Raw genomic sequence first — 15,196 nt, forward strand, 5'->3', positions numbered from 1 at the left:
CTCCTATGAGGGGCTTCTTGATGTAAAAATCTTAACCCCTGTAACTACCAATCAGCATAGGCAAAGCTTAGAAACATTGACAGTCATGGCCAATCATCTGGTGGGCTACAGACTCATCACCTGTGCAAGGTTTATATATATATTGACTGTAAACATGTCAGGTTGTCTCTGGATTCAATTGTTATGGGAATGTAAGGTCAGAACTTAATTATAGTAAGACAATACGAGGTCACGCTTTCTAGTGTTGAGATAGGAACAGTTATGTCTAATTTAGGAAACAACAGACCAAGCATTTGCTATAATCTGTCTCTGAAAACTTGACTTTGTAAAGTATTGAGACAAAGGCAGAACTACTGCAAACATCAGCAGAATTTTAATAAGGAAAACATGATTGAATGGTACACAGGAGTAGTGTAATTTGGATTTAAATAAAAGCATTTTTTTAACTATCAGATGAATTCCACTTCATTTTAAATGTGATCTTTTACTGATGAGGCAGCATCCTGCTTGAAAGTTAGGAAGGCATCTAACCCAGCATTCTATTTTCAAAAAATACTGAGCCGAGATTTGCAGAAAGCCTGAAGCAGTGACAAGAAAACAGCGGCCTTCTCTTGATATCTCAATTCAAAAATCCCTTTGGTAGTAGTCAGTTGACAAGAAGAGATGCTGTGCATCAATTAAAGCTAACAGGAATTGTCTATGTATGGAAAGCACATTGTAGGTCTCCATAAGACAAGCCTCTCCTTTCTCCATTTGGTCTTCCCTCCTCCTCTCCCATTCAAGATCCAGCATGTATTTTATTTTTATTCATGTTAATTCCCTGTAATTTCTATTGGAGAAGGAGAGTGGTGTTACTTTATGGTAGTCAAAAAATCAGAAGCTTGGTGACACCTTTTGGGGATAACATAAATAAGCTTCCATGGGCTTATTTTGTAAGTCAGAAAAAGTGCTACTAGACTCCCACTGATTTGGATCTGCAATTTCCTGTAATCCATTATCATTGTCCAGGAATGTCATATGCTAATTCTTAGAATAAAGAGAAAGAAGATAAAGGCCCCATATTCTCTGTGCACATATTGCTCTCTTGGCCCAGGAATTATTTTGCCCTTGAATAAATCATTTGACTTAGACTGTACGTTATTCAAAGAAAATTAAACATAAATGGGTTTGATTAAAAAGCCGCATGTCTACAAAATCCATTTGTTCGTGTATGAGATAATCAACTCTAATTTTTTTTATTTTAAAAAAGTCTATAAACAATAAAGGCTACCTACATGTAGCATTTTCATTTCTTTTTATAAAAACCATACAAAAGGAGACATCAGAAAAAGTAGACAAATCTAAGTACTATAAAAATCTGTCTTGGAAACATACATATTCATGAACTGAATAGGTAAGATTCCTAAAATTCTAAAGTATAACAAATATTTTTAAAATTGAAGTATCTTTCCACTAAAATAGCCAAATACAGAAAGAGATCTCCCTGCATGCAAAATACCACCTGAAAAAGGACTTCTTTTTTACATTAAAAATGATGGGTTCACTCCACCAGGAAGTTCTCTTCAAGACTCACCAAAACAAAGAGAAAAGACAGAATAGTGCAGCCATGCTGTTGTGCAACTCTAGCTCCTACCTGTTACTATTGGGCTTATGCAGCAGATCTTTCTAGGGGATTATGCATTTATCTTTGATTAGAGAAATCATTTTAACTACTAACAAGAACACACACTTGTGTTCACCGGTTCTTTCTGGCATGAAGATCACTGATTGATCACACACTGTGCAAAGAGTATAAAGTACATTGCTTATAGTTTGAAAATATATAGAAACAGCTTTCCTGTACAAAGCTCTAAGTAATTAACAGCTTTTACCCACCCAATCCAAGTACTGAAATTGCTAACAGATCTTTATCTTTGTGATAAGAAGCAATAGCATGTTCTCAGAAGATTAGCTGAAGCCTCCTAGTTTGGTTCCTGTCGAGTGCAATAGAGATCTCCGCATAATATTGCCAGTGTTACTCATTGGTGCCTCTTAAGCCCTGGTTGAAGTTACCAAGAAACTGAAATTCTGGACAAACTCTAGCAGCATAAAAAGAAGACTCCATTGAAGATATTAATTAAAAAATTGAATGTCTTTAAGTTGGTGGAGGTCCATTTATATATCGTAGCATTGGATAGAAAGAACGAGCAAAGTTGTTGGTTTGAGTACAGCTGTAGTCTTCTTCTGAGACAGGGATCAAGGAGGCCAAAAACAACAAGAGGAGGAGGAACAATTGTAAAGGGAATGCTGCTCGTAGGACACGACAGAAGAAAGCAGACTTCTTGGGTGCAAATGAATTGGTCTCTTCCTTCTCCTCCATCCTGCAAACAGAGGACAACTCGTAAACAGGGCAAACCACTTGTATACAAACAGAGAGCACACCTCTCTGGCACTGATGATGTTACCTAGTTGGTAATGTCTGCAAGAAAACAATCAAGTTCAAGGACCCCACAATTTACAAACTCTCTTGTACCAAGAGAGGTTATGACTCCATTCTAGCCCTATATTGCCTGTCTGGCTGGCACCACCTCTTCAAGACTTGGCATACCAAACGTCATAGTCAAAAACAATTTCTGGATTGAATTCTCGCAAAAAAAATATTGTTAAGAATTGCTTCAGAATGAAATATTTTTGTGATTTGAACTATTGACACTTATAATTCTACACCAATCCCCATGGTTTTTAATATGAAGTGTCATAAATATTTCACAAGTCACACATTGTGAAAACTATGAATCCTTAAACACCAGGAATCATACAGCTAGTGTTTAAGAATTGAATTCAACGTGACGTTGTGGCCATGCCATTACCCTGCTTTGGACCATGGAGAAGAAGAGAAGACGGATTCTTTCACTCCCTTCTGTATTTCTGACACAATTTATGTCCCTGAAGGAAAATCCAATTAATTCAATTGAAACTTGAATGAATTTCTTTTTTAAGTGAAACACAAATATTCATCCATCCATTGGGGGCTTTGGGTTGTTGTTGTTTTTTTGTGGGGAGGGGGGAGTCTGGCACAAAGGATTACATCGCCTCGCCTTCCTTCTACATGACCCTAAATTGTTCAGCATTTCCTACAGCTAAGCAAATTTGCATTCAAATAATCAATATTTCTTACTGGGCTCTAAATCTACTGGAAGATTTTGATACTAATTTTTAGTTCACAGAAGAAACTGTTTACTGAAAAGCATTACCTAACATTGCTCCTGGTGTTACTCTGCAGGATCTCCTTTTCATCAACCTGTAGATAGTTAAAACGTGATTACTACAGCTGGCCTTAAAAAATTAAAACCTCAAAGCAACAGCATATACAAAAGGCACACATTTAAATTGCATATAAATACAGTCAGCCCAGCAGTATTTTGGCTGTACAATGAATCCCCTCTGCCATAGTCTCTATACTGTCAGTTATCATGGGGTCTCAAGAATATACTAATAAAAATAAAGTGTCCCTTAACAAGTACACAAACAATGGAATTTACTTGATTGTACAGGCAAAACCATGACAGTCAGTACCCGAAAGCATATACAGGTAGTCCTTGACTTACAACCACAATCGAATCCAACATTTCTAATGCTAAGCAAGACATTTGTTAAGTGAATTTTGCCCCATTTTTTTTTAACCTTTCTTGCCACAGTTGTTGGCAAGAATCATTGCAGTTATTAAGTTTGTAACCTGCTTGTTAAGTGCAATCTGGCTTCCCCATTTATTTTGCTTGTCAAATCACAAAATGTGATCATATGACCCTGGGATACTGCAACTGTCATAAGTACATGCCAGTTGCAAAGCATCTGAATTTTGATCACATGACCATGGGGATGCTACAACAGCCATGTGAAACACCTTCACAAGTCACTTTTTTTTCAGTGCTGCTATAACTTTGAACTGTCACTAAACAAATGGTTGTACCAGTAAGACCAGGACTACCTATCAAGACTGAATGATGACAGAGAAAAATAAACAAATTAAAGGGAAAAAGCCTTTTACAAACCAACCACCAAACAACTTGCCTTATTTTTAGAAACAGGAGATTTCTCTGATAATTGATAGGTTCCAGAATCCAATTCTTCCCCATTCACCTGAAATGTATTTACGTCCTAGAGGAACAAGAAGAAGAAAGCCTTACCTCTGTTATTTCTCCAAAGTTAGAGTTGTAGTAATCAGATTTGGAACATGCAGTCCAACCTACCTGTCTCCCTTGCGAGACCTTTAAGTCACATGAAACTCCTTCAAGAAGCTGTTTAAGCTTCTTCCCAATAACATGGACTTTCTCGTTAGCTTCAATATATTTTTCTCCATCAGGCTTGACAAGCAAATATGCAGCAATTTCCTGTAGAGAATTTACTTGAAGCTGCCGTTCCAGAAGCTCTTTTTCCAGTTGCTTAAAGTATATAAGAGGAAACATTAACAACCATAGGAAGCTGTCACCTAGAGAATCATACACTATTTCACCCACTCACTTCACTCTGGCTGACTGTAGTATTTCCAAGATAGTCTGGCCTCTGGTGGCTCAGACTGCTAAGACAGTCTGTTATTAACACAGCTGCTTGCAATTACTGCAGGTTCAAGTCCCACCAGGCCCAAGGTTGACTCAGCCTTCCATCCTTTATAAGGTAGGTAAAATGAAGACCCAGATTGTTGGGGGCAATAAGTTGACTTTGTATATAATATAAAAATGGATGAAGACTATTGCTTAACATAGTGTAAGCCGTCCTGAGTCTTCGAAAAAGGGCGGGATATAAATGCAAATAAAAAAAAATTAGAGATGCAGCTGAACATCTGGACCTTATATATGCAACCAATATAATAATATTTTCCAATGAACCCTGCTTCATGTGAATTAAAGGACAACAAACAGGACTCCAATGCCAAAAAGCCAAAACTAGATGCTTGGCATTCCAATATCCAGTCAAATACATATCAATCAACCATGTTGGACCCCTATATTTGCAATAGGCCATGGGTTGCAATAACCATGGTTGGTTGGACCCCTTGTTTATATATAATTCTAAACTGAGAATGAATGACCTATGATATAATGATAGGTCTGCATAACGTGACATGGGCACTTCAAAAGGTAAGTAGCGCTAAGCAAAAAAAAAAAAAAAGAAGGGCAAAATAAGGAAAAAATACATTAAAACTTAACTATTTATAAATCAGAACAGCTAGGTTCACATAACACGCTAACACAAAATCACAATAAGCCATAATGAAAATAACATGATTGGTGAATCAGGTTGATGGTACATTTCTGGGTTTATCTAGAGCAAGGGTGTCAAACTCAAGGCTTAGATCTGGCCCCAGGGCTACCCTGGAAACAGCAAAGAATCTGCCCGTGATGCCACTGTCAGCAAAAATTGAGCTTGGAAGGGCCACATGCTCCTTTTTTGGACATGACAGCCTCTCTCATCCTTCTGCCAGCAAAAACGGGCTCCATTTTCACTGGCAGAGGACTAGCAAAGCAAACTAAAAACAAAACAAAAGGAGAAATGTTTTCCCTTTTGCATTTGAGCATGCAAGAAGGGCAGTGGTGGGATTCAAATAATTTAACAACCGGTTCTCTGCCCTAATGATTTCTTCCAACAACCAGTTCATCAAACTGCTCAGAAAGTTAACAACCGGTTCTCCCGAAGTGGTGCGAACTGGCTGAATCCCACCACTGAAGAAGGTGACAGGAAAGGAGAAAGGCAAAGAAAAAGAAGAAAAGATGGGAAGAGAGCAAGGAAGGAAAAATAAGGAAAGAGGGAAAGGAAGAAGAAAGGAGAAGGAAGAGGGAAGGAAAAAGATAGGAAGGAAGGAAGGAAGGAAGGAAGGAAGGAAGGAAGGAAGGAAGGAAGGAAGGAAGGAAGGGAGGAAGGGAGGAGATTATAATGAGAGTAAGGGAGGGTCTGAGGGAAGTCCTACCTATGCACTTGGCCACCATAAGTGCCCCTGATGTGAGTGATGTCCAGCTGGCCATGCCCACCCTGGCCACCCCCCACCCCGGAGATCAAACAAAACCCTGATGCGGCCCCTCAATGAAATCGAGTTTGACACCCTGATCTAGAGTCTGCTTCCCACTGTACATTTTCAAATCTGATTTGGTGATTTAGTGAAATTTATGGAACAGATTTATGAGGCTCTGTAGTGAGTAGAGCAAGTCCCATTGTTCAAAGGGAGGCCCCAGTGCATAGTGCTGAATATAACAGAGATGCAATAATTTGTCTCTAGATGCTCCAGGTTTGTTTTTCCCCCCCAAATTTACCATTAATTCCTTTCGACTTTCCTGTATTCTATGAGGATCAGCATTTGGCTCCTTAACTTGTGCTTGGTGCCGCCGTGTCTCTGCAGCAGCCAGCCAGAGCAGCAGTTTCTGATTCTGTTCATGAAAATCCTGCAGGAACAAGTACTTATTTTTCAGAAAATAATCATATAAAAACACATTAAGTAACCTCAAGTTGTAACTTTATGGCAGCTGATTCATTCAAACTACAAGTAGTCCCCAATTTACAACCGTGACTGGAATTTTCATCATTAAACAAAGCAGTTGTAAAATCCAAAGGTACTGTTTAGCCAGGGCAATTCCGCCAGTTCCAATTGCCATCGTTAACCAAATCCCATGTTGGTGGGTGTTTTTTTAGATGAGGCAACTTCCTGCCAACTTCCTACAGCCAAAGTCACGAGGGCACGAAATTGCAAGTCTTAGGTAAGTAGCTAGTGCTGGATGGCGGGGGGGATGGGACACAAAGTGAGGTGGTGTGCAGCCGAGGTGCCGTGTGAGATAGGTAAGGCATGCAAGGGTGTGCAAGACGCATGGTGAGGGTTAAGGAGGGTGCATGAAGTGCAAAGAAATGTAATGTGGGTTGGGAAGCATGCAATGTGAGAGGATGCATGGAAGGCGCAGTTTGGATGCACAAGACAGGGCTGTGGGATAGAGTACAGAGATGGGAGATGATTACCCCAGTGATTTGTGATTTTTCCTTCTGGCTTCCCCACTGACTTTCTGGGGAAGCTGTCAGGTTGCAAATGGTGCTAATGTGACTGCAGGATGCTGCAACCGACTTTAAGTGTGAATTGGTTGCTAAGTGCCTAGATTGCGATCATGTGACTATGGGAGAATGGTTTGCTTGGATGGCCAAGAACTCCAAGGATTGGCTGTAACCACTATTGATTCATCATAATTTTAAACGGTCGCTGAGCAAACATAGAGGCTATCTGTACATAGGCATTTGCTAACCTAGTAATTTTAACTTGTTAATAATGAGGTACAAACATAATGTGCTATTTACCTGGCAATGAATCAGAGCTTTTTGTAAATTCTTCTTCCAGTTTTCCAGTGAAATATTTGCCTTCTCCCATCGTAAATTTACCCGTCGAAGTCTGTTCTGAAGCTCCTTGCATCCAGTGCTATCTGTTTGCTTGAAATCTTTGCTGGTCAGATTAACAGACAGTACAAGGGCCTTGTAGTTATTATAGGCTTTAACCATATCCTGATAAGGGGAAAAAAACAAATTTGAGTTCTTTGCTAAAAAGAAAAAAAAAGAAAGTTACAACTGTGATTTTAAGCAGCAGCACCAAATTGAGGTTGGAAAAAAATCCTTCTATTTATTAGATGTATATGTTTACTGCAGGAGCTCAGTGCAATGTTCATAGGACTACCTCCTCCACCACTTTCTCCACCATAACAATCCTGCGATGGAGGCTGGGCTGAGAGGTGATTGGCCCAGACACCTAGTGACTTTCCAATGACTAAGATTGGACTATGATTGACCCAGACCCTCATCTTAGTTAAACCACTGTAGAAAATTAGCACCCACCCCTCTCCTAGAAGAATGAAATATTTTAGGAGATATTAAAAAGGTAGAATATTGTATTTCCCTAAAGGAAGAATGGAGAACATGCTCTTGGAAGCAGAAAGCAGACCCCACCTTTCTTAATAGCCCTCAGCAGATGTCAGCACTTAAGAGATGAAGAGCTTATTGAGAACTAGACAGCTCTATTCATAAGCAAATACTCTCACTCAAGATCCAACACAGGGCAAAGCCATTAAGCCATAAAAGGAATTGCCCAACACCCTTTCAGAACACAAGCTCCTTCACTGCATCATCTCTGAGCAGACCAAACCTCAACTGAACTTAGCTTAGACAAACACCTAGGATTTGTACTTTGCCTATAGGGCCAGCTATGACCCCTACATGGCCCCATGGGAGTCTGACAACAGCCAATACAATACATGTTCTTGCACAGAAACTGGAAGCTCAAGTGCAAAGCCCAAGAGAAGGTATAAAAACCCCTCACTCTCAACTCCATGTGGTCAGCTGCCCAGAATCACAAGTGCTTAGTGGTTCTGTTCATCATTAAACCCTCTTTCCAATCAGCCTCCAGCTTCCATTTTCTCTCCAGTGCCTTCCTCCCAGCTTGGAACTGAACCAGATAGATATTTCTTCCCACACCACACTGGCTCTCAGTGTGCTCTACAAATTGATTATTAGTATTCTACAGTGTATTCTGCAAATTGGAAAGGAAAGCTGAGAAACAATATTCAAACTAGCGAAATTGATTTTATTTTTGCTAGTACAGGACATCTTGGTTATTGTAAAGTCCCGTATTTAATCAAAAGCACAAGCGCTTTGCAAACACAACATGTGAAAGTTGGATCCACTCGATTCACTGGGATCTATTACTATACTATGAGAGCTTTATAATGACTGAACCTCAGGATGTCCTTTTTGTATCAAGTGGTTTTTGGGTGGACTTCTGACCCAAAAGAGCCCTACTGTCATCAGCTTGGTATAGAATGGAGAAAATGGAAAGCCCAGAGACAAAGACCGTACAAAGATTGTGAAAGAGATGATTTGCAACTTGCATTGTTTGCATGCACATGCACAGAACACACTTTCATGGGACTGCAGGTAGTCCTTAACTTACAACCATTCATTGATTGTTTGAAGTCAAATGGTCACTAAATGAAAACAAGTGACTTATGAGCGTTTTTCACACGACCGTTGCAGTATCCCCATGGTCACATGATCAACATTTAGATGCTTTGCAACTGGCATGTACTTATGACAGTTGCAATGTCCCGGGGTCATATGATCACCTTTTGTGATCTTCTGACAAGCAAAATAAACAGGGAAGCCAAATGTCATTTAACAAGTGTGTTACTAACTTAACAACCGCAGTGATTCACTTAACAACTGTGGGAAGAAAGGTAAAAAAAAAAAAGAGGGGGAAGCAAAATTCACTTAACTGTCTTGCTTAGCAATTTTGGATGCAATTGTGACCGTAAATCGAGGACTACCTATATTAAAGTTCAATTGTGGTCGTAAGTTGAGAATTATCTGTATTAGGCAAAGTGAAAGAAGTACCAAGCAACATTTGAATATCCACTGCTGAAAAAAAAAGACTGCAAGGTTAATAAACTATCTGTCTGCATGTGTTGATCAATGAGATTATTTTTCTTTTTCAGCATTTTTTTTTAATCACCTTCAGTTTCTTGACTCTCTGCTCTATGGCCTGAATGCTGTTGACTGGTTGTGGTTCTTCCTCCTGCAACCCCTCCATTTCCTCTTCCATTTTATCCAGCCAAATATCAATGTTGGTAAGGTCAGAGTTCAGCTGTTGCCACTGCTGCCACGTTTGCTTCATTCTCAGCTTGTTGCTTAGGTCTTGAACTTGAAGGAGTTCCCATCTCTCAATAGTCACTGCCGTTAGAAAGAAATATTACTTTTTGTCAAGCAAATTGTACCAGAAGGGAGTAGGCTTCAGATGGCTGATGCCAGAGGGATTGATGATTTTCCGGGAGGGCATTACGAAAAAAATTAGTACAATTGCGGAGGCTGCGGCCTACGTGGAGGAACACAAAGCCCTCCTGGAATTAGATGACCCAGGAGTTGAAGAAGGGGAGGTTATAGACCATGGGGAGGAGGCGGCTGCCGCTGTTGCGGCCCTGGAGTTGGGTCAGGCTGAACCCAGAGTTCTGAGATCCAAAACTAGGAAGTGACAATGATATTTGGTATTGTGTTGGTTTTCCTTATTCTCCTTTGTATGATATTCTGATTATTCTTGACCCTTCTTTATTGCGTATGTAAGATTGATAAACTTAGCTACTTCGTATCACCTGCTTGCCATATGGCTGTTGTATGTGTTTAAAATTTTGAGTAAAATTCTTATCTTGTATAAGAAAAATGAAAATTTACCATACCTGATATGTATTTGTATAAACCTTTTTTGACCAATAAAAACTTTTTGGATAAAAAAAAAAAAAAAAAAAAAATAGTCACTGCCGTTTAATACAAAATTACTCAGTTTAAAACAAAAAAACAACAACACTACTTTGGGTCAGATCAACATTATTTTGGGCGTATGCTCATCTCCTTGAATTCAGCTCAACTAGTCTCACAAATACAAATGCTGGTTACAATATGAGAATAATATCCGAGTTAATTTCAGGATAGCATTTTAAGGGCTGTGCCTCTACTAGTATAACAGTAAATACATTATCTATAGGGGTTTTTTTTTTTTGTAATCATATTATTTTCACAACTCATTTGCAGTGCACAGTGCAATAAATTGAGATGAAGTGATGTCAGAATTGTTAGATGGTAGGAGGGGATCATACCCCTTCAGAACATTAGTGTGATGTATCTTTGACTTCTCCCATGAATTAAATTTTCCTACAAAGAGAAAACATGCAAAACAGCCCCACTGCTTTAACTTTCAAAAAGTGTATTTAGAGGAAGAATTATTCTAAATTATAAATTTATTGTATTATGTCTGGATTCTGCCAGCCTAATTCTCCTGTGTGTGAACATTAAGCCAGAAATACAGGCAGAGACACTTTTGAGACCAGAAGGACTATTTATTTAACATGCTCCTTCCCAACTACTTACTCAAGGTACCATCCTATCAAATTTGGAATAGAAGGAATAAGAACATGTTCTCCTTTATAAAGCTTAGGTTATGAAATTTTTGTCACTTGGGAAATCCATTTAGACTAGGGGTGAAATTTAAAAATTTTCCCTACCGGTTCTATGGGCGTGGCTTAATTGGTGGGCATGGCTTGGTGGCCACAAAAGCTCAAAAACCAACTTTCACACTTTACACACATACAACTCACACCCACACACCCACACACAAAATGCCACATACAGCTTTCTGAGATTTTGTGTGTTTGTGTAGTTAGAGTGAAACACTACAGAAACACACCAAATCTCAGAAAGCTGCACAAATATTTTATTTTATTATTTTATTTTATTTTATTTTATTGTGGACTTCAAATCCCAGAGTTCCTCAGCCAGCAAAGCAGGAAGTCAAAGCAAGCTTTTTTTTTTTCTTCAGTAGCTGAAGAAAGCATGGCGTTGCCAGCCCGAAAGAGCAGTAATTATAGGTAAGTGAGGAGGGGGAATTGGCTGGGCATGGGTGGGGGCTGTTGTAAGTGGGGGCTGTTAAAAAGTGAGTTTAAAAGTCTGTGAGGATCAGGAAACTCCTCTGGGATCGCCAGAGGAGGTTTTTCAAACATCATTTTTTTTCTTGTTTTTTTTTTCCCTTCGGCTGTAGAGGGTTTTTTAAAAAAACTTTTAAAGGGTGTTGATCTCTGCTCAGCCCCGCGATCATCAGAGGTGTTTTTTTTTTTTTACTTTTAAAGGAATGTTTCGGCTGAAGAAAAACTTTTAAAAGTAAAAAAAAACCCTCTGCTGATGGTGCGGCTCAGCAGAGGCAGGGGGGGCGGGGCCAGGGATTTTTGCTACCGGTCCTCCGAACCAGCAGCTGCCATCTCTACCTAATCGGGCAAGCCGGTGCAAACCGGGAGCATTTCACCCCTGATTTAGACCTTTGGTAATGATGTTTCAGTATAAGTTGAACATCTCAAAGTTTTAGGAGGTCGTTTGGTCTGATCAATGCTTGATTTTTTTTCCTTAGATCCCCTTGCTTTTTTAATCTTAATTTCAGCTTGTTCATCTTCTTTGATCATCTTTCCATTGTATATTAGAAATTCTGATTATTGTATTTTAAATTAATCATTGTAATAGCATCTATTCATATTACAGTTGCCTCTTTTCTGGTCCTTTTCTCTTTCTGTTGAGATTTAAAGAGCTTACATTTATGTATTTATTCCCCATTTTTCAGTTATGAGAAATTTAGCTTCAATAATGCTATTACATAGAGAAAAATTAAATCCTAAATAATTGTTACCTTCACAGGTAAACAAATATATTTAAAAAAATTAACAGGGACTGTGGCTAACATACCTGGCTGTTTCTCTATGGCTGAAACACTAATGAAGTTCTGGTTCTCTTGAGAATCTTTACTAGGCAAGATCCCGGAAATGTCTTTTATATCATCCATGCTCCTAGTGCTCAATGCTTTCACCTGAAATACACAGGATAGAAAGTAAATAAGTCTTCTGGCAATATATCACATTTATAGCACAGATTCACAGCCATCTATTCTTTATTGAGAAATTTATAGATGGAATATAATTTGATATCCCACTCTCCAAATTTTCTTGTCTTGAAAAAGCTCCACTATCTTATTTGTGTGTAACATTTAGTTAGCCTGTCTGTTACCAGCTAATTTAACCCTGTTTTTTCATGCTCTATAGGCACCCCAGACTTACATTGCCTGGTTTGTAGGATGTGCTGGAATCTTCGTTGTTTGATAAGACACTTCTAACCATCTCTTCCTGGTTGTATGAATGCTTTCGGCAAACTGGGTGTTCTGAAGGATGCCATATGTGAGTTTCAGCAGATTTCCCTGTTGTGCAACAAAACCACAGAAAATTAGATGTAAGGGTGAAGGGAGGAAAAAATAATTAAAAGCATTTACAGAGAAGGAAGGATGGCATGACAAAAAATGGATAATATTGCCATTTGTTTTGCAAAGCATGCTTGTTTGCAAACATCTTTCAGCAGTGTTTCACGGGCAGTGAAATGAGAGCCATGCAGTTATGAGGATATTTTTTTTCTGAGAATGCCCAAAGAAAATATGAGTTCTTACCACCATCAAAAAAGAAAAGATTGGGAAAGGTTGAAAAGCACTTCTGGACTTGATGCATGGCCCCAGCAGTAAGCAGAATGAGATAGCTTATTTCAGGAGGCAGCTTTGGGGACTGCATTATAGGTCAGCTAACGGTAATTATTTAGTGTATTTTTTTTTTTACCATTAGACTTTTAGAGAAATGCCACTCAATTTTTCTGTCTGAAATATCAATACATATTCAGCTTCTTGAGCTGAGAATGTGATTGGTCAACAAAAATTTTAATATTTCCATTCAAGGAAGTATCTGAACCTTAGTTTTTCTAAATAGTAATGAGTGCTCATTCATTTTGGGCTACAAATATAAAAAAGGATCCCGATTGTCCTGTCAGTCCCTAAACTGAATGGCAAAGGGAGCTTTAAAGCAAACTAAGTTGTCCAACAGGTGACAAGAACCAGTGAAACTGTCGATGGATGCCACATTGTGAGGAACAAGCAAGGAAGGCCTTGATGCTTTTATATTGGTATGGAGAACTAAAAATGCATCGTCTTAACTTAGGTAGAGACATGTGGGGATGGTGTAGCATCAAATAAACAAAACAAACAAAAAGAGAACCCACCATGAGCCAATTGGTGCATGGTGTTGATACAAGCTAGGGAATCAGAAACCTGCATATGAGAAAGGTGTGAAGAGCACAGCGTGCGGCACAGGGAAACTGTCATGTTGAGACACATGCAGTAGCAGGTGCCTACCAGAAGCTGCTTTCAAAGCTTTTGTGGTCATTTTAAGATATGCCTCAGGATGTTCAGTGATTTCTACATCTGAAAAAAGAATAACGTCACCATTTGCTTTGCAAAAGAGTCTGTTCACTCTTCCCTTCCCACCATACAAGAACGTAGCATTACAGAAGCCCCAGATGGATCCTGTTAGATATCTATTAATTGAGCATTCTTTTTCCAAATAAAATTAGTGGTCAAAATGCCCTGAAGTAAAGTATAAAGGTAGCAACCATTTAGCTATGTGGCCTTATAAAAATAGCCACTGTTCATCTCTCTTTGCTATTCTTTTAAAACTGTTAATTTTCCTAATAGTTCTAAGAAGAAAATGAAAAAGAAGAAAAGGCCACTATGTATATAGATAAAAGGGATAAATAAATGGGCAAAGACCCTCAGTGGTTTCTTCTTTATTAGGCTTATGATTTCTGATTCCTGAAATGTTTGTTGACATCAGAAAGACCACAAATACAAGGCTTTCAAACAATGATTGCAACCAGACTCTGATCAGGGAAAGCCACATTCATATTTTAAAAATGCCTTCTGAAATATTTTTTAAAAGTATATGTGGCAAGTGCAAATACATTAAGGGAGAAGGATCACTTTCTCCTTAAGCAGTACGTATACACACTATATCCTACCCAATTCACAGCATTTTCCACTTGATTTTCTACCTGGGAAGTTGACATGGGAAATAGGAAATCAGAACCTCTACCGGGGTGAACATTCTTTTTTTCTCACAATTACTTCTTGCTTTCCCATCTACACATTTAAAGCTTTGCTGAATGTAATTTGTAAACTACTCGGAATCACTGAGATAGTAAGAGGGCAGTGCGTAGATTTGATTAACGAAGAAAATAAATAAGAACAAATTGAACAAAAAGGTATTGAGATAGAGAAAGAGAAAACATTCAATTTCCCCCTACATGTTTATCAGTATAACAAGTTCCCTGCTTTAAGTAACTAGCATACCAGGAAGGATTATGCTAAATTTTTCACTTTGACCTGGTAGTTTTCAGCATGCAATGATGCTTTACCACCATAAGCACATTTTTTTTAATTTGCATTTATATCCCACCTTTCTCCGAAGACTCAGGGCGGCTTACACTATGTCAAGCAATAGTCTTCATCCATTTGTATATTATATACAAAGTCAACTTATTGCCCCATTATTGCCAACATTATTTTATAGCAGGTCTATTTATCAATATTAGGCAGCACAGTGCAATATGACTAACAGTGGCTTTTCAGAGTCACAAATAAAAATATTTCAAGTCAACATGTCAGGTATAGTTTACTGCCAAGCTGAGAACCTCTCCTCTCCTTCAAAAATATTGCACTGTCCACAGTTGTAGAGTGAAATTGTTCCGTTCAGATATGATGGATAAATATGTTCATTTCTCCATCTATCCATTCTTAATTTTT

General features: G+C 38.6%; 1 protein-coding gene across 11 annotated transcripts in view; it reads right to left on the reverse strand.

The window, feature by feature from the left end:
* Positions 1–351: 351 nt before the first annotated feature.
* The window catches only part of SYNE2 (spectrin repeat containing nuclear envelope protein 2), a 276,441-nt gene continuing 261,596 nt past the window's right edge, over positions 352–15,196 (reverse strand). For 10 of the 11 annotated variants that reach the window (XM_058162907.1, XM_058162909.1, XM_058162908.1 and 7 more), the window contains 10 exons: positions 13,751–13,819; positions 12,639–12,775; positions 12,271–12,391; positions 9,506–9,723; positions 7,309–7,509; positions 6,285–6,413; positions 4,230–4,421; positions 4,051–4,137; positions 3,234–3,280; positions 352–2,360 (listed from right to left, as the gene is read on the reverse strand). In XM_058162907.1, coding sequence (XP_058018890.1) covers positions 2,135–2,360; positions 3,234–3,280; positions 4,051–4,137; positions 4,230–4,421; positions 6,285–6,413; positions 7,309–7,509; positions 9,506–9,723; positions 12,271–12,391; positions 12,639–12,775; positions 13,751–13,819 — 1,427 coding nt within the window. In that variant the 3' untranslated portion in view covers positions 352–2,134. The remainder of the gene's footprint in view (positions 2,361–3,233; positions 3,281–4,050; positions 4,138–4,229; positions 4,422–6,284; positions 6,414–7,308; positions 7,510–9,505; positions 9,724–12,270; positions 12,392–12,638; positions 12,776–13,750; positions 13,820–15,196) is intronic. The other variant, XM_058162905.1, reaches the window with a different exon arrangement.

The sequence above is a fragment of the Ahaetulla prasina genome, chromosome 1 (genome assembly GCF_028640845.1).
Source record: "Ahaetulla prasina isolate Xishuangbanna chromosome 1, ASM2864084v1, whole genome shotgun sequence".
In the NCBI taxonomy this organism is placed as follows: domain Eukaryota; kingdom Metazoa; phylum Chordata; class Lepidosauria; order Squamata; family Colubridae; genus Ahaetulla; species Ahaetulla prasina.